A 27,505-nucleotide genomic window follows, 5' to 3' on the forward strand; every position below is an offset into this window, starting at 1 on the left:
ATGCCCTGCTTACACAACACGTGTACATGGTCTGAGCTGTGGTTTCAATCAGTCCATCAAATCAATTGCTAAAAACCACCTGTAGGAAAAAGGCATCCTCTTAACTGGAAACCCGATATTATGCATTACATCTACTCCTGATTAAAATCTGTGAGACCCCTTGCAATGGCATGTCTAAGTTTGATATTGACCAACAGGACTCCCATAGGAGCTTGACACTGGAGCTGGCATCATACAACCTGTTCATCTGCTTTCATCAAAATTGTCTTTATGAACAGCTGGAATCTCCAGTACATTACTGTGACAGTGTTATTGCCTGCCTTTCCCTGCCTTATGATGAGGTAAAGCAGGGAATAGGGATACGAGCAGCTCAGGCAGGGACTGTGATACTTGAAAATATAAATATAGAGTAGGTACAGCATATGCTCTTGAGTAACCATGTACTACTAATGTACTACCACTGTAATCCTAAATTAACTTGCTTACAGGAGTAAGCAAGTTAAATTCTAGGTCACAGAAGTATCCAGTTTCTCTTTTTTTCATTATGCAGCCCCAAATTATTTCTTCACATTACAATCAAACAAACACAACAAACCAACTATCAACAGCAAAAAGCCCCGAAGATCCACATCTCAAACAAAAAGGATCAGATAATCCACTCCAAACCAGTGATTTCAAACTGTTGCTAACAGTCCCCATCTTGGTAACATCTTCTTACAAAACATTGCTGCTGACTTACTCTATCAATTAAGACAGATCACAGAATATGTTTTACAGTAAAAAATGCAACTAAAAAAGTTAATCTTTAATTAAAGAGCTTATGAGGCTTTTTCCCATGTAAAAGCTTAAGGAAAAGGTTATTTATGATGAGATTAATTATTTGTATAGTTAATAATTCTTTATTGCTATTGCTTTTTTTTTGACTGAGTAGTTTTACTTAGGTAAGTGCAATCATGGAGCTACCCATGTGCACAGGTCCCTTTTTCAAGTTGGAATTGTTTTTCCTGCTACTTCCTTGGGTCAACGTTGTGGATGTCATATACCCTTATCAAATGGTCCCATTTTGAATATGCATATATTGACTGTATAGTCCATATGCATGGGTCTGGCACATGCCAGATGTATCAGTTGCACAGATGATGTACCTGCTCGCAAGGCTGCAGTTTCACAGGTGCTGAAGTTACTGTGTGTGTGTATAGATCAGCTGAGGAGCACAGACAGCTGACTCCCTGTCTGTGAGATGCATCAGGCACATCCTCACATTTCTCTACGAGATTTCCTCAATGAACGCAATGAGGCACACTGGTTAATCTGAGAGGATGTCACAGATTCCAGTAAGGAAAATGGCTGGGATGAGCATCAGGACTACTGGTTCTGTGATCTTCTTTACCATACATACCCATTGTAACCACACAACAGGAGGATCTTGGGATAAGTATACATTGCAGGAAATTTCCATTTATAGATTATTTATACCTAAATTAGATGTTGCTTATTTAATTTTAAGGCCCTCCTTTTCAGTGTGGAGAGTATCAATGTTCATGATCTTTTAGCATAATTTATTTTAAGAACAATGTGAAGCAAGAAACTTCCTTTATCTGCTTAACCATAAAATATTATGCATGATTATATAGGATTCTAGGAAGTTGCAAGTTCAAATCACTACAGAAATGCAGATGAAAAAGTAAACGAGGAAATGAAATGTTCACAGGAAAAAGAGATCCTTTTATGTAGGACAACATAGCACTGTGTGGCCTGGCTACTGTATTAATTAAGGGAAAGTCTGTCACCATTTCTCATAAATTATGTCCTTTCACTGCCTGGTAGTCCGGGAATAGAAGCAGAAATTTTTTTAGTCCATGTAGCCTGAATTTGGGGCCACATGTGCCCATTTCTTGCCTGCCTAGATTTGCATATCCTGAAAACTCTGTCCTTTTTTAGGCATTATTGTTATATCTTTTAATGTTTGGACACACTAAGGAATTCCAAATTTGTGTTGGTTAAAAATATACTCAAAGGAATCTAAATTTCTTGGTCCAGTTTTAAATATGTCTAAACACAAACTTTTCAGATGTTAAATGAATGTGCTTTCTTGACAAACAACTCTTATTGCCTTCTGAAAAGCCAGTCACAGAGGACAACTGTGTAACTGTATCAAGAATCTGATACAAGAATAATTTTATCCCTTTTTACAAATATTTCAGATATATGTGTGACAGTCTTTGAAACCTGAATGTGTATTCGTCTGTGTCCCACCTAAAAATGCAGGGGTTTTTTCTCAGATGCAATTAACATGTTACCAACTTGATTTCCTTGATGACAGGAATTTCTCCACAGTTATCACTATCAAAAACATTTACTTTTGAATGCATGTGTTCTTGTGCAGTGGCTAAACAGCAAGGATAAAACTGCTAGACTACAAACTTAGGATATTAAGTCAAAGGAATGAAGGCTCTCTATACATTTTAGAAAAGTTGACCTAACTCCACAGTGGAACTCAGGGATAGACAGATAGAAAATCATTCTTATTTTCAGTAGATAATTCAATTCCATTGAAAAGCACACTTTAAAGAAAAATAATGCTCTGCATCTAAGATGTGTGATAGCTTTTACATTACATAGAGGGCACTTTTAAATGATGAGTGAAGGTATACACCTAACTTACACTCTTGCACCTTATCAAGGAGCAAAATAAATTTCCCTCATCACAAACAGCTTTGAATATTTAAAAAAATTTCTTTAAGTTTATTCTTACTTAATAGCTCAATAATCTTCAAAACTTGTTTGTGACAGAAGAAGGCAAAAGTACTAGGCTTACAGTTAGAAAGGCAATCAGTAATGATATTTTAGTGTCTGAGTGGTGTAAACTTGCTGACAGAATAAGTAGGCAATTTCAAAAGGTCGCAAGAGTCCAAGGTCAGATTGAACTGAAGAAGGGCAATCCTAATGTTTACTGTCATTTAAATGAAATGTCTAAAGAAAAGCCTGTCACTGATATTTAAAGCCGAAATGCTCGCATGAAGACACTTTAGTCTCTGACCTGAGACAAAAGTTCTGACCAAAATCAATATAAATAAAATTCAACCAGTATTATGAAGGAATGTCTTACCTACTGAGTGAAGGTGTAACTGGGCATTAAAGGAGTCTTCCTGAAAGGATTTTGCTAACACCATTTTAAGTTACTTGACATGTATTTCCTACAAATCAAATTTTTTAGTTAGTATTATAATAGGTAGAATACTAGAATTCTAGTAGCTGCTACAGCACTAGCTATCATTCCATAGCACATATCACTTAGAGCTAAAGGCCTCTAATTAGTACAATATTTTGTTAATATACTGAAATTTCAACATTATAAGAGATAACTTTTAGAGAGATGGTAGAACTTGTAACTTATAAGCTTTGCACCTTTAGATTTATTACATGCAGGTAGAGACTAGATGTAAGTCATACTTCCATACTCTATTTGGAAAACATTCCAGAATTAAGGCTTGATTATATTTTATTAGACAGTTCCATGACATCTGAATAAATGCCTTGGAGAAATCCATGCACATCTTTCATATACTGTATTAAACCTTGGTTATAAAGCACTCTATTTTCATGTTGACTTTATGTGAGTTTTCTTCCTGGTATAGTAATGATCACATTCAACCAAGGACTCTGTATGAGCCTCTCAAACAGAAGTTCCAATTTTTCCCCTTTGGTTTCCTAGACAACTGTCAAATTCCAAATACAGTTCATTAATCTTGTGTTATACGAAGTTTATTCTTTCATATTTTGTATTGACTTGTTTCTGCAGCATAGTAAGACTAGGAAAGCATTTCAGCTGCATGGTTCTTACTGATTCAATTAATTTTCCTAATTTAGTTTGTTTCTTTTTTTCTGAAATTCATAAACAATGTGTTTTGTTCCAAGTGCATTTTTGTAAGATTCCCTAGAAAAATTTAGAAAAGAATACTACTTTACAAACAGAGCCTTCTATTTCTTTAATACAGCAAAATCAATATTGTGATGTATTTAGATATTGCTCACTGAAGTTTCATTGGGGCAACATCACTGGCATATTGTCCTATAATGGTCTTTATAGCAAAATCTCGTTTTGAATAACCCCATTTCTTTCTTTTCCAGTTTATCGTTACATTGGGAGCTAAAGAGCATGAGGATATACTTTGAAACATTCTTTGAAGCAATCTTATGTCTCAGAATTTGAAACGTATTCTAACCAGTTTTAGATGAAATGTTTGTGCTATATATGCAGAAGACTTCAGGAAAGTGCCCTACATGAAAGAATCTATGTAATTTGTCAATCAGGAATCACTTCTGACTAGGCCTGAGATTTTACCCATGATTCTTCTTGGAAGTTTTGCTGTAACTACCACTTATTAGTACAGCATAACCATGATGCATAGAGGTAGAGACAAGGCTGGGGTCACATGTGAAAAAGGGTTCACTGACTTGTGCTTTAATTCAAAATACAGATTTGTTGAAAATACCTGCTCTTCTAGTGTTTTTAATAATTCTCACATTAAAAATGAATTCCTCAGTATTTTGCAAACTGGCAGATATTTTACAACTGGAGAGAAGTTACACTTCCTTTTTTGAAAATAAATGTCATATGAATGTTTAGTATTAGTGATTGTTCTTTTATTAGGAACCTCTAGAATCTCTTACATTTATTTTGAAACTTGTGAGCAGAAGCGCTTAAACATTTTGTTGTATCTGACCATGAGATCAAATTTCAGCCACAGTGCTGCTTGAGAGGCAGAATCCAGATGCACCCAATAGTCAAAGGGATTGGGAAGTCCTGTCTGTACCCCCAGGGAAAGCTGCATTCAGTGTAAAATATGCGTTGGTGGATAAGTATCAATGGTGGCAGAGTCATGATTCCCTGAGGTCAGCTCTGGAGACACAGCTTTCAGATGTCTTCAGTGGAGCCTCTCCAGCAGTGACTCACCACAGCAAAATGTGCTGAATCAGTGCTTCACTCAAAATGACCAAGGCATTGAGAGAATTTGCTCTTAGCCATCATTGGAATGAGTTTATGTTACATTATTAAACAATGGAAGCTCTAATTATGTTAACACTTATTGTATATTTGGGAAAATGCAAGTCTAGATTGATAGGAAATAGTACCAGGCAAATTCCAGGTTAGTTTTTGAAATATATTCTCTGTACTTGAAGTACTTGGAGATCCTCTGTCTTTAAGAGTAAGAGAAGCAGTGATCTAAAAGAAAGCTTTCACTTTTTGTTTTTCCACTTTTTGTGTTCTCTCTGACCTGATCTGTGTCTACTCAGATTTTCTTTATTTTATCTACAGAGCTTCTACTGTGGCTGTTCATGCTCACTGTATTTGGAGAAAAGTATTATTAAGAGCTACTTTCACAAGAGCAGAGACCTAAAAGAGAGGGATGTGTTCTTCTTCTCTTCTATAGGAGTAAAAGCAAAATAACAACATAAAACAGTAAGAAAAAGCCAGAAGTATATCTAGATGAGATATCTAAATGACAATAAATGTCTTAAAGACAGCTCATCTGAATCTCAGTGGCTGAAGACGAATATGTGTAAGATGTAAGTAGACCCTTTAATGAACTGGATACCCAGATTATTAAAGACTGAAGAACACATGGCCAACCTTTTGCCAGCTCTTGTAATGATGCAAGTAATTTATACTGAAGAACCTGAAGATAACTGCGTGTTTCTGGTATTATATTACTTGGCAGGGAAGAAAAATTTTGCTGCACAAAGAAAAGCATTCGTACCAACAATCTCTATAATAGATAACTTGAAGAAGTACCCATATGTTCCTGTAAATATAGAGTTAATTAACTTCCATGCTTGCTTAAAGACAGTAAATCCATTGGGAGAAATGATACACTGTTCAGTTCCCAAAATGACAGGTGAGAACACTCCTGTTGGTCCAGGAGCTCCCATCTACCATGTCTTACCCCATGTCTACCAAAAACTGTTCTAGTGATGCAGTAATTCCAACAAGGCCCATTTTTCCCTTTTAGTGAAAGCATGCAGGTAAATGATGAGGTGGAGTCTTTGAAATGCACACTTAAAGAATATTCTTAATGTACTTTTGTTCTGTATTAGGTTTTGTGACATTACTAATTTTCAATCCTGTTTTTCTTGCTTCTCAGTGCTCTTAGGCTGGAAAAATATGTCTATGTGAATATATAGACATAACCTTGTCTACTGTAAATAATTTTTGAGAAGCTTTGGACACAGGAACAAAGAATGAGAAAGTTTTGAAGGAACTGCAGTCTTGAAGACACTTCAGGTCCCAAGGAGAAGCCTTCCTTGCCAATTCATTTTCTGCCAGAAATGCAGCCTCTTTCTTTTCACATTAGCAAAACATGCAGAGGTTAAATTCTGAGATTTGGCATTTCTTAGAAGAATAAAGGTAAGATTGTCTTTTCTTCTCTGCCAGAAATAACGTTACACTGCCAAAAATGGCTAGTTGATATTCTGCTACATATCTTCACTAAAATACCAGTGGGAAAATGAAATTAACACCTTTATGAGGTTCAGCTATAGAAATATGTGTTACGTATATTGTATCTATTTTTCTTTAGAATTTAAGGATCTCTGATGCTGGAAGGTATTTGCAAAATGTTGATTAGAGTGCAGTATTCCAATTAGGCTGATGGACTAAGAAAGAGACCCTTTCTCTTCCTCTTTAATTGCATATGGTTTTCATTTGTCCTTCTTCAGGTTTTTCCAATACTTAAAGTATTGACACTTGATGTCTTTTCACACATTCTCAGAGGAAACTCATGGTGTTAAAGAAAATACAAGGCAGCCTTACATTTAAAAAATTCCTAGAGGTTTCGATCAACTTTATCTATAAGATAAACGGGTCAGATAATTTATTTTGGGAATTCTACAACTTGCAGGTAGGTTTCTAAAGGAATTCAGGTTTATTCCTTTACATAAGCTATCATTTTTTGATTAAGAACTAAGATAAGAAATAAGAACTAATTAATTCAAAAGCAAATATTGGAGAGAGGTCACAGGAAAGAAAGTGTTTTCTTCTGCTGAGGGTGGGGTTCTTAAGGTTTAGTTAATGTACTTTCACACCTAATTTCAAGTCATTACTGGGAACATGAAATAAGATTGCATGTAGTACCCCTGAAGCAACTAAAGCTTTTATTACATATACTATTATTTGGAAAGGTTTCCACCTATTTTAAATCACCCCATTCTAAATTATTTTAAAGCAAGTTTTTATGAAGGAATATTATTTCTGTGACATGGTCTTATTAATTGATTTCATATTCTCATAACAAGTTTTTTTGTCTTCTGGTATTTATTAATTTTATTAATAAACACCTGGTGTAGATGTCATTATTTTTTATTTTGAATAGTTATGTAACACTAATGCCTATAGGCTACTGAGGCTGAGTGCAAAATTACAGACAAAAATACAAAATACAAATACCGTCATTGCTACAGATAAATTATAATCTAAAAATTTACACAATGGATCAATAATAAATGTTGAACTTAATGGAAAAAAGGAAAACAAATCCTATGTATTTGTCAGGGAGAACCTATTAAAAAAATTGTCAAAGTTTAAATTACTAGATTAGAGTTTAAAGAGGCAGGCTCTGACCAGGTGCTAAGTTCTGAAGGCTGTTTTCACCTTTGAGGAAATCACTCCTTTCCTTGAAATACCTATTTTTATGACGCCAACTTCCATGTATTCCTTGCCTTAGGACCCATGGCTAATTTTAACTGAATGTCTCTTCAGATATCTCAAAGAAATCTGCATTGCATTGCATTTACCACTGTGAACTACAGCAGTGACATTTTGAGTCTCTTTTGATCTTTTTGTAATTCCATTTTTTACTAGAATATTTTAAAGCAGTAAAAAATAGGGTAAATATGCCAAGATAAATGGCAAACAATGGTAAATGTCAATTATGAAAAGATAATGATCTGTAACTTAAAAAAGTATTTCAGACCACATTTTTCCTCATGAAATTATTCTCTGTATACAAAAGCCATGAAAACATTCAATAAAAATATTTAATTTTAGTTCTTCTCACAAGAAACTAATATTTACCTATCCTTTTCTTTCTTGAACAAACTGAAGGCAGCATTTCCTGATTTGGAATTTGATCAGAGAACAGTAATTTTACTGTCATTTACCTTCACTTCCAGAAAAATCAATACCTGAATTTTGTAAAGCAACATCCCAAACACTATGAAAGGGAGCTGAGATGACTCATTTTTTCAGACTGTCCCAGCATATGCTGTCTTGAATCTCTTTCCTCCTGGGGACAGTAGGAGCTTGAGTTGAGGTATTTTTCTGGTATCAGCACACAAGAGCTACACCTTCAATTTCTAAACAGCAGGAAGCAATCTCTAGCTGATGCTGAGGGGTGCCACTAGCCCTGCTGTTTCTGTCTGTCCCACTGTGGGAGACTCACCCTTCGATTTGGACTAACAGCTTTACTTCTGTTGAGACAGCTGGCCTTATTAACACCAGTGGTTTAGAGAAAAGTTTTTAATCCAGGCTTTAGCATCTGAGAGGCTGTTGCAAGGCTTGGCACAGGGGAAGATACTAGTTTCAAATTACAGCTTCTCAAATAAAAGATTAGCATAAGAAAATTAGGATAGCTGGTCATTTTACAGATTCCATTTGCTATTCTTGCACTTGCTTCAAGCCTAATCAACTGTTACAGGTTTAATAGAATGAAAATCTCAGTAGTCAGCTTTTTCAAGGTTTTAGCAGGCAGTACTTTAAAGGGAAAAAACCCCAGCAAGATTTGCTATTTCTCCACCTTGAAAACTTTGAAATGTATATGTGCAGTTTCATGCAAAATGCAGATAACCTGTTAGATAACCTGAAGATTTGAATAAACAATCATGGTACCTACCTGGTACTTCTACTGGTACTTTCACTTTTACCATTTGCCCTATTTAAGAGATCATAAAAATAGATACCTTCAGGCCACTTCTTCTGGCTTTTTCAGAGATACAGAAAAATTAATTTGACATTGTTTGCAAAGATATTTTACTTACTTTCTGACTCATCTTCTGTAAATGATGAGAAGATTACTATATTAAAAATAAAATTTAAAAAGTTATCTGTGAATATATATTATATATCCACAGATAACTAGCTGTTATATATATATGGACATATATATATATGCCCACAATATAACTAGCTGAAATATGTATAAAATTAAAAACATGTATGTACTGTTTATTGCTTGGTCTTATTATTTAAGGGTAGGGGCTGATGGAAAACTGGAGAAGGACTTACAGGATGCAATGCCCAGTTACAACTAAATTGCAAAAGCATGTCTTTAATAAAGGGGAACTTCATTTTTCTAATGAAATGTATTAAATTACAGAGCATTGCATATATGATCTATAAACCAGAATTGTATTTCAAATACTTGAAAGTCTCTTTACTGAGCAGCAGAAGGTACAGAGGGGCCTGGACCACATGTAGTTTTGAGACTCTTTCTTTAAAAATTGTTTTTTTAATGACAGTTTTTCTGAATTATTAGATATATTCAGAATATCTGAATTCTGCCTAATATCATTCATGTCCTGGTAGTTTATTTACCAGATAACAAGCAATTTTAAAACAAGTGAAGGAAGGAGAGGGAAGCTGTCACTAACAAATGAGCCGTTTATGAATCAAGGATTGCAAAGAGCTTGTTTAGGGCTCAGTACAGGCAACAGCACAATTTCTGTTTCATTGTTCTATTAAATTAGTGCATGTATAGAAACTGTAATCAGATACATATTTCTGTGTTGTTCTGTTAAGCTTTGTAACTTAAATGAAAATGCTTGGGGCATATTTAGTATAGGAAAAGCCTTCTTGTGTAATAGCAGCAGCAAAGAAAAGATATAATTGCACTAGACAGTAGTGGAGGCAGGTCTCAAATAATGTTTTCAACTCATCAGGAAAACTTTTTTTTAGGGTATATTTTTTTCCCTGAAAAATAAAGTAAATCCTTAAGTCTGCCAATACTTTCCCCAGTCAGTCATTGGCTCCTTTATGGATTTCTGGAAATACAAATGCATATCCTTTAAGTGGGCACAAAGCATTTTGTTACAGCATTCATAGCTGTAACTGTTAATGGTGGAAAAGTAAACAAATGCATTGCATTATAAAGACAAGAATTACACACTGATTACTTGATTTGGATGCATCTTTTGAGACTAGTTTCATAGAAAAGGCACCTAGAGTGACAAGTTGAATCACAGACCTGTAAAATGGGGAATAAATAAATGAATTATTCAGAAAGACCAAGGAGAAACCTCAGGCATCTTCATAGTTCATTAATCCTGCACAAGCAAAAGTAGTAATCAAAGGAATGTATCCAGAAAATGAGTGTGCTTTTAATTCTAAAACGAAGGGACAACTTTGAGTTTAGCATCCTTATAATTGGGAGTTACATTAATTTAAAAAAGAGATTAGCAAAGGCATCCATCTTGTACAAAGAAAAAAGTAGTAGTGGAAATTTCAGCATAGAAACCTGTGATAAAGTTGCATGCTGGAGACTCTGGCTGGTGTTATAATTTACTTTTTCCTTTTATATTGCATCTGTATGGCCACTCCAAGGTGTCTTTCACTCTGCACATTACATTAACTCATAGTTCTCCAGGATATTCCTTTAGAGAAATTTTCTTCTTCGTGTCTAGAGTACAGAGTATTTTAATTCTGAATTTATGGTCAGGTATCTTGGTTTTGGTCTTGTATTACTTACCTGCTTGGTGCTATAATCTACTGACTGAATTATTTTAGTGACCTCAGTGCTGACCATACACACTGATGGATGCTGTGTTTTGAACCCACTCCAGAGATTTAAACTTGAGGTGGCATAGGAACATGAATCCTTACCATGTCATTGGATTGGTAATTCAGATTTAGGAGTATGCTGTTTTATTTCTCTCCTCTAATTTCTAACTCTAGGTTTTTCAAGCACTTTTTAACATCCCCTTCAGCCTTCACATATCTTATTTCATAAGATCATTACTGTAGCACTTTGTGTGTCTCTGTGTGTGTGGATTTCTACAAACTGCTTCAGACAGGCAAGAAGCTTTAGGAGAAGGACTATTGAATGAGTGCAGATGAGCAGAATATTATAATCAAATTTAGATGTGGCATCTCCAGGATACATATGTTGCACATTCATGAAGTAATGCAGCAAAGGCTACATGGCTTCATGTAACAGAAAACATAATTAAAGCTCATTAGTTAAACATTGAAACTCACTCTTAAAATTGGTTCTCATTACTAACATTTTTACAACAGTATGCTGTAAACTCTTTTGAAGTAGACACCAAGTAAGGCTTTAATTTATTCCCTGGTGGCAGGACTCTTTTACCATATCTGCCTTGATTTTGCCACTCTCTCCCTCCAGCTATTCAAACCTCTCAACTGTACAGCACATCACTTTAAATAACTGATCCTGCTGCAGAAGGACTTGGAAGAGTGAAAAATAACACTGCTTTCAGTTGATGCATGGCAGGACTTCATAAAGAGACCTGCTGTACAGTAGAGAGTTCAATGCAGAGAGCAGGAAAAAGCAGCTTCATCCACCACTGGTACTAAAGCCATTCACAGTGAACCAGAGTCAGGTTTCAGATGAGTTTCAGTCTGAAACAGTACTATGACACTTGCCTTGCAAAGAATCAGAAGCAGCATCTCTTCCCATATAGCCTTAATTATACATGCTGTTTATTTTTACTTAAAAGGACTGTGGTTTTGATTCACAGCTAAAAGTCAATAAATGCAACCTAAGCTGCTCTGGGATCTAATATTAGCCTTCACCACAGTTAAGTGTCAGTAAGAAAGAATTATGTTTGTTCCTCCCATAATTCAGTTCCTGTCATTTAAACAGTTGTGCAAACCAGTTGTGCAAACCAGTTGTGCAAAATTTTTTAGTTTAATGAAAGTATTCATGTTTGTATAGTTGTATTACTGATGCTTGAAAAAATATGGAAAGATAAAATTTATTAAGTTGTAGAATGTAGGTTTACAGTTTTCAGCAGTACCTCACAGAATATGCATTTATACTTGCATTTTTTAAAAAAAGCTGTGCTGTTAAAACACTTTTGTCAGCAATTTGCTCTGACTGGGAGTGTCCAAGGACACAGGCAAAGCAGTATCTGTGGGCAGAAAAAGAAATGTCTTTTTCTGGATCAGCAGGAAAAAGCTCAAAAATAATTTATTAAATATCAAAACAAATTCTGAGCATTTGCTTTTAACTGCCATTCAGCCTTGAAATATGCTGCTTCTATTTCTATTTAAGCCTGGAAAGAGTTTCTGACCAAATGTTGGGGTTTTTCCTATTGGTACAATCTAGCTTGCCTAAATTATTTAATTTTCTTTTATAGGTCATTCTTATGCAAGAAGCTAAAAGTAATTAAATTTGCAGGATGAAAACATGGCACAGGCACTGCTGGTACCACCTGGACCTGAAAGCTTCCGCTATTTTACTAGAGATTCTCTCGCAGCTATTGAAAAGCGTTCTGCAGAAGAAAAAGCTAAAAAGCCCAAGCAAGAACATACAGATGATGATGATGAAAATGGTCCAAAACCAAACAGTGACTTGGAGGCAGGAAAGACCCTGCCATTTATTTATGGTGACATACCTCCAGGAATGGTGTCTGAACCTTTGGAAGACCTGGACCCATATTATATCAATAAAAAAGTGAGTGAATTAGGAATTAAGCACAAAATAGAATATAACTTTATACACTAGAAAAGCTTAATCACAAAATATGATGGTTAGAACTATCAATCTGCTAAATATCCAGAACCATTTTTTTATTTAACAGAACTGATTTATGCTCTTCCATATTGTGACTGCTTAAATTCTCTTGAGTTACTTGCTATTTACTTCATTGTAAGGAAGATGTGTCCTCCTTGGTCTTGCTTGAACTGGAGCACAGAGGGAATTTGTTTTTTTACAATGTAATAGTAAGACTGGATATGACAAAATAGATGTTCTAAGCTTGGTTTTGCAATGGAAATAGTTGTAGATAACAAGATAGCATCCACTCAAGTTAGTGAAATAGAGGACTGTAACCATATTGTTTGTTTCTGTATAGCTATAGAACATATGCAAACATATATATGAAATGTTTTTATCTCTATACATGTAGCATATAGAGATTCTGTAAATGTTGGCTCATATGAAACTATCACAATGCAAACAATTGCTTGAGGTGCTAGGGTTTTCTATGATAGATCTCTACTGCAGAGCTGTCAATTAGAAGTCTCCAGAGGACCACGGAAAACCTTTGAGGAGGGAATTGTAAAAATACATTTTTGGTGTTCTGAAGAGTTTTCATACAGAAAGACCAGAGCAAAGAGTTATGAAATAAAAGCAATGCATCTAAGTTACATGTGTGAATGCAGCATATGCAAACTCCTAATAGAGGTGCATTTTCCCTTCCAATTTGCACAGCCATACACAGTCTTCCTTTTCACATGATCCCCAAATGAGGGACTCAAGATAGAAAAGGTAGTTCAAACAGATCCATTCAAGTAAAAAGTTTGAATTTTTACAAGTCAGGATCTGCAGTAGAGTGTATGGGTTTTGGTCTTGTAGCAATGATGCTTACAATTGGAAGCACACGGGTGTTATTTGAGTTAAGAGAAAGACAAGGAACAAAACAAGTATATTTCCACTGCTGGGATTAGTTGTAGTCTTTTTTAAAATCCTCCAGGGTCTGAAATAGTCCAACCTGGGAACAAGTAAAAGTACCTTAGGGCCTGCACTGATTAGAGAAAGTACAGGTGGCAGTTAGAGCCAGTTTTCCTCTATGCTCTTGTTTATTTCTGTGTGCTCCTTTAGCAGGATCAAGAGGTTCTCTCAGTTTCTGAAAGACTGCCAAGTGTTGTGGGTGAGGAGAGTGAAGGAAGATGAACACCCCTAAATTAAAAAATTCAGAAGGTGTTTTATGGAGAAGTACTTGGGACTATCTTTTCCCATCTCTCTGAAACAGAAAGAACTGGACACAGTTGCTCCCTTGACAGCTTGAAGCTTTCCAGGCTGTCATCAAGATAAGAAATTTGATCATGAGCCACTATAAAAAAATCAAGGCATAAAATACTTTAAACTCCAAAGAAACTTTTTTTGCTACAAAAAATCATGCAAATTATTAATACTGTCACTTTTGTGGCTAAATTTGTGGTTGCCTTTGGTTTGTAAAACAGGTTTCAAAATTATGGCCTCATTAATGGGAACAGAAAATAAAGCAGAATCTATATGTAACTGCAAAACCTAACAGTTGCCAAAGTTAAATAAACAAAGCTGTAAATAATGCAAGTATATACATTATTAAGGAAATGTAAAGAAATTAAAGTCCAAAGAAGTAGCATTGCCAAGAGTTACTTAAATTTATATGGTTTGGGTTATGACAACAGTTCCATGGAAATTCTTACAATATGTCAGCACTAAACCCTTTTCTTGACTAGCTGCAAAACTTCAGGAATAAAGTTGCATAAGTAAGTTCAGGGATAAAGATGTCTGAACAAGTGAAGTTTCAGAAAGCCTGAGAAGTTCTGAAGTATAGTTTCTAACCTCCATTGATCAGAAAAAGCAGTCAGATTTTATGGAACAAAAGTAAAAGCTCACACTAACGATGGATTTATTAGTATCTGAGAACAATTAGTAAACTTCAGGATCTTTAGTCACAGGTGACATCTGTGTTTATATTACCTAGCAGTATAATTATGCTCAACAGAAAACAAATGGACATCTTAAATCATGGTCTAGAATTAGTCATCCCTCCTCTGGTATATAGTAGAAACTACCCTTAATCATTGACTTGTCAGTGCAGAGGAAATCATATGTGAATTTAGTCTGTCTTCAGGCTCAGCTGCAGCAGTGACCTTGGGACAGGCAACATCTTTCTAGCATTTCCAGCTGGGTGAAGGACTCTAGGGCAGGGAGAAATGCCAAGGAGTGTGTGTCCCTTCTCTGCCACCCTCAGTGTTAGCTTGATGTTTTTCTGTGAGCCTGCTCACCAGCAACACTTCTTTACCTATTTTCTTTCCTGCCGTGGAGTGGTTTACTTTCCTTCCCTGAGATTACTGTCCAAGCAGGCAGTAAAGGCCACAGAGAGGGCAGAATTTTTCTGATCACAGCCAAGTTTTTACAGAGAATGGAAATCGACATGGAGAACAGTGATACTTTATAGCTCTGCTGAGAGTGTAACAAAGACTCTATTATGGTAACATAAAGCAGAGCCATTACCATCGACGAAGAGCAAAAGGAATGCAGAATAGTTATGTCCTGAAGAAATTTCAAGCAGAACCAAAGATGCAAGTAAACCTCATTCATAGACAAATACACTTAGGCAACGACTGCCCACAGAAACAGAATAAACTGAACACAAACCATAGGTTTATTGTACCAAGTTTTAAAAGATAATCACTAGCTAAATTTTCTGCTCGCATATAGAGAAAGTAAGAGCACATTGTTAACAAGAAAACCAGAATTAATTTTTTTTTAGTTTTGTTGTCATAGGATGCCAAACCCTGGCATCTGTTTTGTCACACTACTCAGAACTATGTTAGCTGGCAATAGTATTTAAAATAGAAAATTAAAGCAAATTTTTAAATTGTGAATGATTTGTAATGACAATTTCTCCTTATCACTATACATATGTGTGTATATAATTCTGTCAAGTATTTGTTCCAAATACAAACTGCCATTTAGAATTGTCCTTTTGCTATTTTGGTTTTGTTTGTGTTTGCTCACAAGGTGGAATACATTTGATAAATTTGAATCACTTTAATCAAAGACTTCATAAGAAATAAAATTGAAATATTTTAGTGGCAAAATAATGCATTTTGTTTTTATTGATAAACTGCTATTGTTTTTTGTAATTCCCACAAATTTTAATTAGATCATAATTTAGTTCACATGATGGAAAATTTTGCAATTTGAGAATTGGCTGTGGAAAACTTACTCCATTGCATTAATAGGAATAAGTTATTTTTGTACCACAGGTAGCCATTAGAATGGAACTTGTACCTCTCAGGTGGCAAATAGAAATTTATAGTAAGAGGTGATGATATATATGTAGCCAGCATTGTATTTTAATTTTGTATTTCTTTTTTTTCTTTTGCAGACTTTCATAGTATTGAATAAGGGAAAAGCAATTTTCCGATTCAGTGCCACATCTGCCTTGTATATTTTAACTCCTTTTAATCCCATCAGAAAAATTGCTATCAAGATTTTGGTACATTCATATCCTTTTTTCTTAATGTTGATTTAAGTGTTGCTATTTAAAAATACTTAATGAGTGAAATAATACTTTTCATGTGGATCTACAAATTGTGTCCATGGGAGTGAACTACGCTAAAAAAATATATGTTGCTCACATTTAAAAAAGGAGCAATATCACATGTGAATTGCAGTATGATCTTCATCCCTGCCGAGAGAATTCTCTACTGAACCACCTAAATCTGTCAGAGTTTAAATATCAGGCTTTATATCTAAAAGGAGACCTGATCCCATACTGAGCCCTGCAGCTAAGGCCACATTAGCAACAAACCATTGCACTCGAACATATCTAAGGTCACACTTTTAGCAAGACCAGTAGTACTATTCATGAACTACACTCACTTAGCAAGGACAAAAGAGCATGGGTAAAGAGCAGCTTTTTCAGCATTGTGTTTTCAGCATTGGGATAGGTGTCCTATAAAAGATTTGGGATAAAGGAGAGTATTTTCAAATATGCTTCAATCATGTTCAAAGGAAAACTCAGGCCTAAACAACCAGCCTCTGACTAAATATCTTTTAGAATTATCCATCCAGCTGTATTAAACGAGTACATTTGGGTAGTCATTTCATGATTTACAGAGTTAAAGATATGTTTAAACTTAATTTAAAACCTGCTATAATTACAAAAGTATTGCATTTTTTTAAATGGAAATACACCATAATATGCCAGATGACATACCATTGAAAATACATAATTTTATGTGCAAAGCTTTGTTTTTAGGCTTTAATTAGAGTGTGATGTTATTTGTACACATTTGTAAGCACTTAATATTTTTAAGTTATTTCAGTGTTACAAAGCTGTTCTACTTTTTTGACTTATGTGCCTTAACTATAACCTACATTATTCAGCATGCTTATCATGTGCACTATTTTGACAAACTGTGTATTTATGACCATGAGTAACCCTCCAGACTGGACAAAGAATGTAGAGTAAGTTAAACATTTTTACCTCTTTATTTTTAGAACTTTGTTTTGTGTGACTCCAAACAAGAAGCATTTATTAAAATGTGAATGCCAGAATGGGCTTGTCCAGAGTCAGGAAGAATCAGATTTCATGAGACCATCAATATCTTTCCCATTTCCTCCTGAACAACTTAAATGTTTTAGGAGTAACACCATGTTTGCTAAAATTATGCCTGAGGAATATCTGAACTTCTGCTGTGCAGTAAAAACAGGAGGTCTTGTCCTTGGATATTCCGAGCTGTAAATCAGACAGGGAGCTACAGATGTGCATGTAAAATTGTGCATGTAAAATTGTTGCCATACCTTGCTTGAGTATCCATGATCTCATCACAGCGGGACTTTGATTGTGCCTTGCTGGTTTGACCTCATAAGTGCCTGCCACAAGAAGGACACGCAATCCACAAACCGCAAGGAACTCAAACTGCTGAGGAAAGGGCCATACCTATGAAAGAGCAACAAAGAGCTGACCTAAATAAGGAATATTTCTCTTTCTTGTTCATGGTTATAAATGCATATTTATTCTCTAACAAAATACAGATACATGTTTTCCTCTGAAATACTGTAGAATCATAGAATGGTTTGGGTTGGAAGGGATCATAGAGATCATACAGTTCCAAACCCTGGCATGCTGGGACACCTTCCACTAGGTCATGTTCCTCAAAGCCCTTTGTTTTTATTTGAAATACTACTAATGGAAAACCTGCTTCTAATCACTTGTTGCTTCTTTTCCTCCTTTTCCCAAAGAGCCATTACTGGTTTTTATTTATTTATTTCTCTGCACTAATGAACCTTATACTGAACCCTGTTTAGAAACCACTGCCCTTAACCCATTCCTAGTCAACAGTGATGATGGCTTGTTAGAGTTGCAGAGAGTCTGAAAGGAGAGCTGTAGGGTCTGTAGGTAGAGCTCCTTTATTCTGGAAGTCCACAGAGATCCATGTGGGTCTCAGGAAGTGCCTGCATTATGCTGGTTATAACTGACTATTCTATGTTGTTAAGTGAATAGCTGTTCCCATACCAGGTAAGCTGGTAATCATGCTCCCCATCTTTGAGAATAATAGTCTGGGCATGCTTTCTTATATTTGATGATTATTTAAGAAATAAACATGTAATACAGAATTAGTATAGCTATTATCCAGAATTGATTTTTACAAAACTCTCTGATTTAGACATAAAAAAAAATTCTTCAGTTTTTGTAACACTTAGACATCTACCTGATTTATGAATGCAAGCAAAGAGGCAACCCTGTGAGTGCCAAAGAATGTACATATAAATATCAAAGTCTGAAATGTTTCCATAAATACTAGAATCAGAAATTATTTGTAAGTACAATAACTGAGATTAAACCAACCTTTTAGAAAATGAGTAGCATATATATCATGTTCAAATTTCAACAAAAACTGAACAGCAACTACAATATTTAGGGCAAGTGAAGTTAGTAATTTACTCCTTTCACTTCTAAGTACTTTTTCTTCTAAGTAATCTTTGCTAAAGAACGGCACTATCTGTAAGCATGCAAAAATCCATTATTCCTGCTCTGATGATTTTCAGGTACACTTTCACTGGAATTTATACCTTTGAATCACTTATCAAAATTCTTGCAAGGGGCTTCTGCTTAGAAGGTTTTACTTTTCTGCGAGATCCATGGAACTGGCTTGACTTCAGTGTCATTTTAATGGCGTAAGTGGTTCAAGAACTTTTTAAGCTTTTAGAGCATGAAATTAGTGGTAAATATTATTTTAATAAAGGTATTTACTTAAACATATTTAATTTTTGCAACCTTTGAAGCTTAGACACTGTATAACACATTTTAGTATTCATAAATCAAAGTAAAATACAGCAGAAACTGAAATGGAGTGTCAGCCATTAGTGTAATTACTGCTGAGGGACACTAATTTCATGGCCTACATTTTTCTGCTCACCAGAAATGAAGCCATCCCTTTGACTTCATGTTACCGTCCCATTACAAGCTAATTAGTTTAACTAGATGTTCAAATACAAATCAGTGAGTTTCACTCCAATGACATTTAAGCAAAATTGATGAAAACAATTATTAAAGTGAAATGTACTGAAGAGACAGGTAAATTCTGAAGTATGATTGCTAGTATTGCCACAGAGGTTTTGAAGACCCACATAATTAGTATAAGCTCTGCCTCAATTCTGAATAACTGTGATTTAATCCTACAGGTATGTAACAGAATTTGTAAACCTAGGCAATGTTTCAGCTCTTCGAACTTTCAGAGTATTGAGAGCTTTGAAAACTATTTCTGTAATTCCAGGTAAGAAGTAGTTGGTGTCAGGTGTTAGGCCCCTCGTATCTCCAACTGTTATTTGTGTGCTGTCATTGTGTTTGTGTGTGAACTCCCCTATTACAGATATGTGACAGAGTTTGTGGACCTGGGCAATGTCTCAGCGTTGAGAACATTCAGAGTTCTCCGAGCTTTGAAAACAATATCAGTCATTCCAGGTGAGAGCGAGGTTAAACACCGAGGCTGACTTTCGTTCCATTGAATTCACTTCCTGTGAGCATAAGTCTTGCTTTTTGCTGCTCATGTTGCCAAAAAAAAAAAAAAAAGAAATAAAAAGGCGTGGATCATTAACTTAGTTTATGATTCTTTGCCTTTTCAGCATTAGCTTCTTTTATTTTGCAAAATCAGCCTTTGAGTTTAACAGAGTCTTGCATGAAACACAAAATATGAGGCCTATGGGTTATTTTGCTTTGTTTTTCTGCATTTTATTGTGACAAATCGTCTCTACATTACAAAAGCTTAGTGCTATGGCGTTTTTGGGTATGAAATTTTTCCTTTTTTTAACTACTTAAAAATTACCTTAGTCTTAAAAATAAGCAATTAACAACAAAAGAAGATACCAAAAAGGAAAAAAATGATGCACAGGAAAATTTATCAAATGCAAACTATTTTTTCATTCTAAATTACCAGCAATTCTATCTCATGCTGCTTTGCACTGTCACGAAGTCATGTCTAGAATTAACTGGCAACTGAATTATTTGGAGTATATTTAATGCAGAGAAAAATTAGTAAATGCAATCAAATTTGTACCAGGAAAGCATGATTGATAAAGTTTCCTGCTTGAGAATATTATATATTCGATTTATTGGAATATATGTACATTGCATATTCATAAAAAGGAATCTTTTTCTTTCATTCATCTTCACAAGCTCTGAGGCTGCTCATGAAGCTTTACCTTTTAAGAAATAAAAAATATTTAAGTGTCTGCATGGCCTCTTTAATTATATGGGAAGGGCAAAGATACTCTTGATAATTCTATGGACCTTTTCTCTTTGCAGGCCTGAAGACCATTGTAGGAGCCCTGATTCAGTCTGTGAAGAAGCTCTCAGATGTGATGATCCTGACTGTGTTTTGTCTGAGTGTATTTGCACTGATAGGGCTGCAGCTGTTCATGGGCAACCTAAGGAATAAATGCCTGCAGTGGCCTCCAGACAATTCTACTTTTGAGATAAACATTATTTCCTACTTTAACAGCACAATGAATGAAAACGGTACTTTTGTTAACATGACAGTGAGCACGTTTAACTGGAAGGATTACATTGAAGATGAAAGTAAGAATATCTGATATAACTATTCTAATATATTTATGGCTAAAATGTGTAATTCTTTGTGACCAAGTAAAGAACATTGAGGGGTTTATATTTTTGACTTGTGTAGAACTGCTTACAGTCACTCATTTACAGAGATCAAATACATACAATAAAAAATACAGCAACCAGGAAGGCTCCTAAACAAGCTATAAAGGGATCAATAGGTAGTTACTATGATTAAGCACAATTTATTTTTATTTTACTTTGTATTGCTTTCAGGTTTATTTGATCTATTCATATATGTTTCTAATGCTTTCTACACAGCTCATTTTTACATTTTGGAAGGACAAAGAGATGCCCTACTTTGTGGTAATAGCTCTGATGCAGGGTAAGACCCTTTCAAACATTCTGTGTTATGCTCTGTAGGAAAAGAAATAACATGAGATCTAGTTGCAACTCCATATTTAGCAGGGTTACAGAACTTAGGGAGTTTTGTAGCTAAGTGAGAATTTCTTACTGAAGTCAAAATTTTTTACACTCTGGCTAAACAAAATAGCAATTAACAGCCTTTTTTCTGCTTGATTGGAAAATGAAGTTGGTATTATTGATAAGATCAGATTTTTTTTAAAGTTTCCTTTGATGATTTGCTGATTGAAGAAAACAGGAGGAAACAAAAGTTAAAAGTGAGAAAGAGAACATGGAAAATATCAAGAAAGTACAGCAGTGACTTCATAGTTCACGACTGAATCTATTTTTCAAGCCTAACTCTCTCACTTCTGGCAAATTCTGCCATTTACATGTGCCAAATTATATGCCTAGAATTGTTAGCTGAACTTGGATGCCTGACTGGCAGCAGTGAAGAGGTTTACTAAAAATAAACATATCAATATTATTGAGGGAAATCCCTAATACTACAATTGGATGTAGCTAACAATATTTTTTAATCTGTCTGTAACCTTAACAACATTTTAGCAATTATTTCTGCCAGGAAATAATTAATTTGGAATAAAGATTCTATTTGCAAAATGTAATTGAGGAGAATTTTAATATTAAGGTAATTTCAACCCATGAGTGGATGAAAAGGATATCTTTCATTTACTATGCTATTTCTTAACTTCTTGGGAATTTTTTTTTCTGAATTAATTTAATTGTAATTTATGGATTTTCTGTTGAAAAATAATGCATAGTCTTCAAAAAAATAATACGTATTTTCTAGAAGGGAATAAAAGTTTTGACTAAGTCCTCGTGTTTGATTTTCACACAGGCAATGCCCAGAAGGATATATATGTGTGAAAGCGGGCAGAAACCCCAATTATGGCTACACAAGTTTTGACACCTTCAGCTGGGCTTTTTTGTCCCTGTTTCGGCTAATGACTCAGGACTTCTGGGAAAACCTCTATCAGCTGGTAAGAAATTATTATGACTTAAAAGTAAATTGTTGGTGATGTCCAAAAGCACATAAATAGGCATGTCTTTGCATGAGCTGAAAAAGATAAGTTGTGGGATAATACATAAATATGCTTTCCACTCTCTAGACACTGCGTGCTGCTGGGAAGACATACATGATATTTTTTGTTCTGGTGATTTTTCTGGGCTCTTTCTATCTGATAAACCTGATCCTGGCTGTGGTGGCCATGGCCTATGAAGAACAGAACCAAGCAACAATGGAAGAAGCAGAGCAGAAGGAGGCAGAATTTCAGCAGATGCTGGAACAACTGAAGAAGCAGCAAGAAGAAGCTCAGGTAATAATAGAAATTGTACTTTCTGAACAACCTTGTTCCTAAGGCAAGGAAAAAGATCTTTTATGATTAAGAACACAAACAAATTGTGCAGTGAATTTAAGAAAATAAAAGGTCTTGCAGCATGTTTACCATGCAAGTTGTAAAAGTGGAAATAGCCAATGAAAACAAGGAACTAACCAAATAGTAAAAAAAGCAAGCTAATGGTACAGAAAAGAATGTTACTTCATTCATGGAAAGACTGTAAAAGTAAAATGTTTTTCATAAGAGGGCTCTAGAAACCTGATTTAAGTAGTCATAAATAATGGTCCTTTTATGTTACAGATCTTATAAATAGCATGAAAATGCTATTTATCTATCTATCTATTTATTTGTCTAGTGATGTTACTTCTGGTTTACATCTCAGTTAAAATTTCCAATCTTTATGTACTTAACAATTCCCCCCAAATATTCATCAAACAGAGAGAAGGATTGTAATCAGTGTTCTTCTAGGTTTCTATCCAGCAAGATTAATTTAAAAATCCCTAATTGACACTGTAGTAAATTACAAGTTTATGTATTCTTAGAACAGACAAGCAATATTCAAAACCAGATGAGCAATATTCATAACAAAGATATTCCTTCAGAATTCTTTTCAAGTAATCTTTGTTTCCTTTGAAAAGAAAATTATTTAAAGTTTTATGAAAAAAGGCATTTTAATAGATAGTTTTGTGAAAGTTTTTCTTATCTGAAAGTAAAATATATGCAGGAGTTCAGGTCTGTGAGTCAGCCATCTGTTTAATTTCTGGGCTGATTTTCCACTGCTTTTCAAACAGCATTTAGTCATTTTCAACAGGACAGTGTGTATAAAATGCTAGCAAATTTGAAACTCCTATGAAACTCTATTTTTGGTAATACTTTACAGGTACTTTCTCTGAGGTAGAATGACTCCATAAAGTGCTAACAAAAAGACAAACTCTCTGTCTTTTGCTTGAAAAGAAACCTTTATGTATGACTTGTGAAATCTCATTAGCATATCTTTATTTTAGTCAGTAAACTTTATCCCTTCCAAATTACTAAAGAAAGAGTAGAATCCTGCAAAAATCAAATTTAGAAAGGTTGAATGTCAGCAAAGTGCATATTGCTGGGTTTTTCTTAAATCTGGTGTTTTTATGCCTTAAAGGCACTAAATCACATTATACTGAAAGATATCAGCAGGCTCATCTAGATGTTTGTGTATCTGACAGTGGGGGGAAATGAAGCTGATCCAGACTTAGAAAGAATAGATTAAGAAACAGAGACTATAATAAGGCTGAATAAAGACCCTGGAAGTCATCTTCTTTTAATGAATGACCACTACATTCATTATAAGTAAAGCATTATTATAGTCGGGATCTCTTTTGTTTGTGAAAACATTAGATGAAAGTAGGCAGTACAAGGTGGATCACTGAAGTGTTGAATTAGTTGCTAAGGGAGAGATTAGTTTGGGACCCATCTCTTCACTCCTTTGGCCACAAACTTATTCATACACAAACTTAAGTCATCACAGTGGTCTTTGGATTGCTCCACTTGTTTGACCTTTACTTCTACTATATGAAGTAGATGGGTGATGACTCAGCATCTGCTACCTTTGTTTCTCTTAGAGTGTTTGAAGGATGATATACTGAAACCAGTATGACAAAATTTTGAGTATTGCTTTTTTATTTTATAAACCCTACAGAATCCTTTTAATACTCCATTTAGCAGAAAAAGTCTGTATCAAGTCAACTTGTATAGCATGGGTTGTATATTGTGGCAAAGATATTAATTCATACTATGAGCTTTCAAACTATCCTTTCCTGATATAAAGAGGTATGTCATCATTCCTGAAATACTTGGCATTGAATATAATATGTTTAGCTGGATAATTACTAGTCATATTTGTTGTATAACTCTAGTCTCTTGCCATTTATCATACCACCCTTTTTTGTAAGCTATGAGCAGCCTATCATCTCCCTAAAGATATTTCCACTCCAGAATTTCATCGCAATCTCCCACAGTTCTTTTGAGGAACAGCACTGGACATACTCTCAATTCTCTTTTATTTTCATGACTAAAAGAACCTTTCTCTAATGAAGCAAAACAAGTAGGCTGACCACTGTAGTTAAAGATACTGGTCCTGAATTTTGGGATGACTCTGCTCCAGTAAGTCATCTCACCCCTTTCCACAGAGAAGAAATCTAAACCTAATTTCTTCTCTCAGGCTGTAGCACCAACAGGAAATAAATGTATCTTTGCATATCTGTAAGAAAGACTTAGAGTGCAGATACAGTGAGACATATGGAGGGGAAAGTGAAGAGGGAGGAAGGACTTGAAGATGTGTCTCGGGGTTGTGCCTGGTACCAGAAAAGGCAGAAGGAAAGTAAAGAGAGTATTCTTGCTGTGAGGATAGTGAGGAAAGGCTGGATTCAACTGCTTTCAGGGTGCTCGCTGGATTTGATATATTAACTCACTGGATGAATGTTAGGCATTAGTCTTGTCTGTAAGAGCTCAGAAGGGATCCGCTGAATTAGACTATGATGTGGGGCTTTTCTAAAGTGAAAATGGAATAACAGGTCTGAAATACATGAAAAAGCACTATGTTAACAGTTTTATGACTCCTTTATTTCAGGCAAATGTCTTGTGCAGCAATTCTTTAACAAATAGTGTAGCTATAGTTCTGCTGAAGTTGGTGCTTAAATAACTCTTGCTGCAAAACAGTGAGGAGCTGTACAACTCAATAGTTTATCTTCAGTACAATTAGTTTGGGTATATTTACATACTCAAGAGTGTATGAAGAGCATTATTATCAGATTGATAATAAAATACAGTTGATCAAAGACTATAAAATTATTCTTTTTTGGCCTACTAAGAATGCCTTGCTTTGTAACCTGACAGACAACAGCAGCAGTAGCAGCGGCATCGGTTGCATCAAGAGATTTCAGTGGTGTAGGGGGATTAGGAGAACTCCTGGAAAGCTCTTCAGAAGCATCAAAGTTGAGCTCAAAGAGTGCTAAAGAAAGAAGAAACAGAAGGAAGAAAAGAAGACAGAAAGAAATGTCTGAAGCAGAGGACAAAGGAGATATCGATAAGTTCCCCAAGTCTGAGTCAGAAGACAGTATCAGAAGGAAAAGTTTCCGCTTCTCCACAGAAGGAAGTCAACTGACATATGAAAAAAGGCTCACTTCTCCTCACCAGGTACATCACTCTATTTTACTAAATCACATGTGTCTACTCTACTTTAATTTTCACTGATATTACAGCAAGTTTACATATTGGAAGTTATGAAAATGGTAAGGGAAGGAAGTGGTAGTACCATTCACAGTGTAAGTTTGAGATGGTTTGACTCATTCTATTAGGGATAAAAACAACATATCAAGAATACTTATAAACTTAGTTAACACATTTCTGAAAATGTATTTCTGAGGATGTGTCTAGTAGACTGGAGAAAGAAAGATTAGTATTCATATATATGCATCAATGAACCATACATTTTCTGTTCTGGATCCATTTCAAAACTATACAAATATGTCAGCTTTTTAGCAGACCGCAAGATCAAAATACTCTGCACACGAAATCCCACATTACTGTTAATTTCTATTATTTTCCTTAATTAACTTCTTTAATGTGAAATAATGAGAAAACTAGCACTATAAGGACACAATAAGGACAAACTACACAGGGATCTTCTGGGCCTGTATGTGTAGCAATTTAGTCATACTGATCTTTTTCATTAGAAATCATTATTTCATCATTCTCCTTGCATCCAGGAGAATAATTTTCATCATAGGAAAACAAGTTGTTTATGAAGGACCTCTGGAAATCATTTAATACAAAGTTCTATCTCTACTTCCATAAATCAAAGGGTCACTTATGTCGCCCAAAGATATGCCCTCTGTATTTGGCACTGGTGAGGCTGCACCCTGAATCCTGCATCCAGTCCTGGGTCCCTCAGTATAAGACAGTCATGGAGGTGCTGGAGCAGGTCCAGAGAAGGAAAGGTGAAGATCCAGAGAGTGAATTATGAGGAGAAGCTGAGGAAGCTGAGGATGTTTAATCCAAAAGAGTCTTGGGGGGTGCTTTATCACTGTACAACTCCCTGAAAGATTGTGGCTGGGTGGAGGTCAGCCTCTTCTCCCAGGCAACCAGTGACAAGATAAGAGGAAATAGCCTCAAGATGGCCAGGGGAATTTGAGGAATTCCTCCATGGAAAGGATTGTAAAAAATCAGAATGGACTACCCAGGGAGTAGGGAGGTGGTGGAGTCAGTGTCCTTTGAAGTGCTCAAGAAATGACTGGACATAGCGTTCAGTGCCATGGTTTAGTTGACAAGGTGATGATGAGTCAGAAGGTTGGGCTTGATGATCTTGGAGATCTTTTCCAGCCAAAATGATTCTGTGCTATCTTGGCTTATTTCAAGTCTACAAACAGTTATGGCATTTTTAGAAAAAATCACTCAAAATGCATCTCTTCAAAATGATAATGTGTGATTTGAACTAATAGATGACTTTTACCTATGCATACCACACAGGTTAGAAATAACTTCTTCATTAAAGATGCTCTTGAAAGATTTGTTGGGTTTTTTTCAGTTGTAACAAAGCTTTCGGGCAAAAGATGACAGCATACAACTAAAACTTAGGTCTTTTGCCCCAAGAGCAAAAGAATTGCAAATAGTAGAATTGCTAAAAGAAGAGCTCATTTGTTTTGTTAACCATGGAGAATCTCCTTGGTGAGATAGAGTCCAGAGTATGAAACAGCGAGGCAGAATGGTAAGGGGAGATAATCTGCTCAGCTGAGCCCTGTAAGAGGTTTTGTCCTTTGATACCATATTCCATATGCAGATGAATGATGCAGTTTGCCAGAAAAATCAAACCTTCCTTTCAGTCCTTACTTTCTGATAGCATTTAGACACGTATATTTCTACCTCTACATGTGTTAGAATTGCAGCCATTTTGGCTTATATCTTTT

The 27,505-nt window shown here is 35.2% G+C and overlaps 1 protein-coding gene across 8 annotated transcripts in view; it reads left to right on the plus strand.

The window, feature by feature from the left end:
- Window positions 1–27,505, plus strand: part of LOC131085508 (sodium channel protein type 2 subunit alpha-like) — a 67,438-nt gene that overhangs the window by 2,633 nt on the left and 37,300 nt on the right. For 2 of the 8 annotated variants that reach the window (XM_058027786.1, XM_058027792.1), the window contains exons 2-13: window positions 5,321–5,571; window positions 6,147–6,409; window positions 12,376–12,692; window positions 16,126–16,243; window positions 17,120–17,210; window positions 18,795–18,923; window positions 19,431–19,522; window positions 20,551–20,823; window positions 21,127–21,190; window positions 22,067–22,208; window positions 22,338–22,544; window positions 25,437–25,736. In XM_058027786.1, the coding sequence (XP_057883769.1) occupies window positions 12,426–12,692; window positions 16,126–16,243; window positions 17,120–17,210; window positions 18,795–18,923; window positions 19,431–19,522; window positions 20,551–20,823; window positions 21,127–21,190; window positions 22,067–22,208; window positions 22,338–22,544; window positions 25,437–25,736 (1,683 nt within the window). In that variant the 5' untranslated portion in view covers window positions 5,321–5,571; window positions 6,147–6,409; window positions 12,376–12,425. Of the gene's footprint in view, window positions 1–5,320; window positions 5,572–5,723; window positions 5,901–6,146; window positions 6,410–12,375; window positions 12,693–16,125; window positions 16,244–17,119; window positions 17,211–18,794; window positions 18,924–19,430; window positions 19,523–19,618; window positions 19,711–20,550; window positions 20,824–21,126; window positions 21,191–22,066; window positions 22,209–22,337; window positions 22,545–25,436; window positions 25,737–27,505 lie in introns of all 8 variants that reach the window. The other 6 variants (XM_058027785.1, XM_058027791.1, XM_058027787.1 and 3 more) reach the window with 5 other exon arrangements.

Source organism: Melospiza georgiana, chromosome 7, assembly GCF_028018845.1.
Source record: "Melospiza georgiana isolate bMelGeo1 chromosome 7, bMelGeo1.pri, whole genome shotgun sequence".
Classification (NCBI taxonomy): Eukaryota; Metazoa; Chordata; class Aves; order Passeriformes; family Passerellidae; genus Melospiza; species Melospiza georgiana.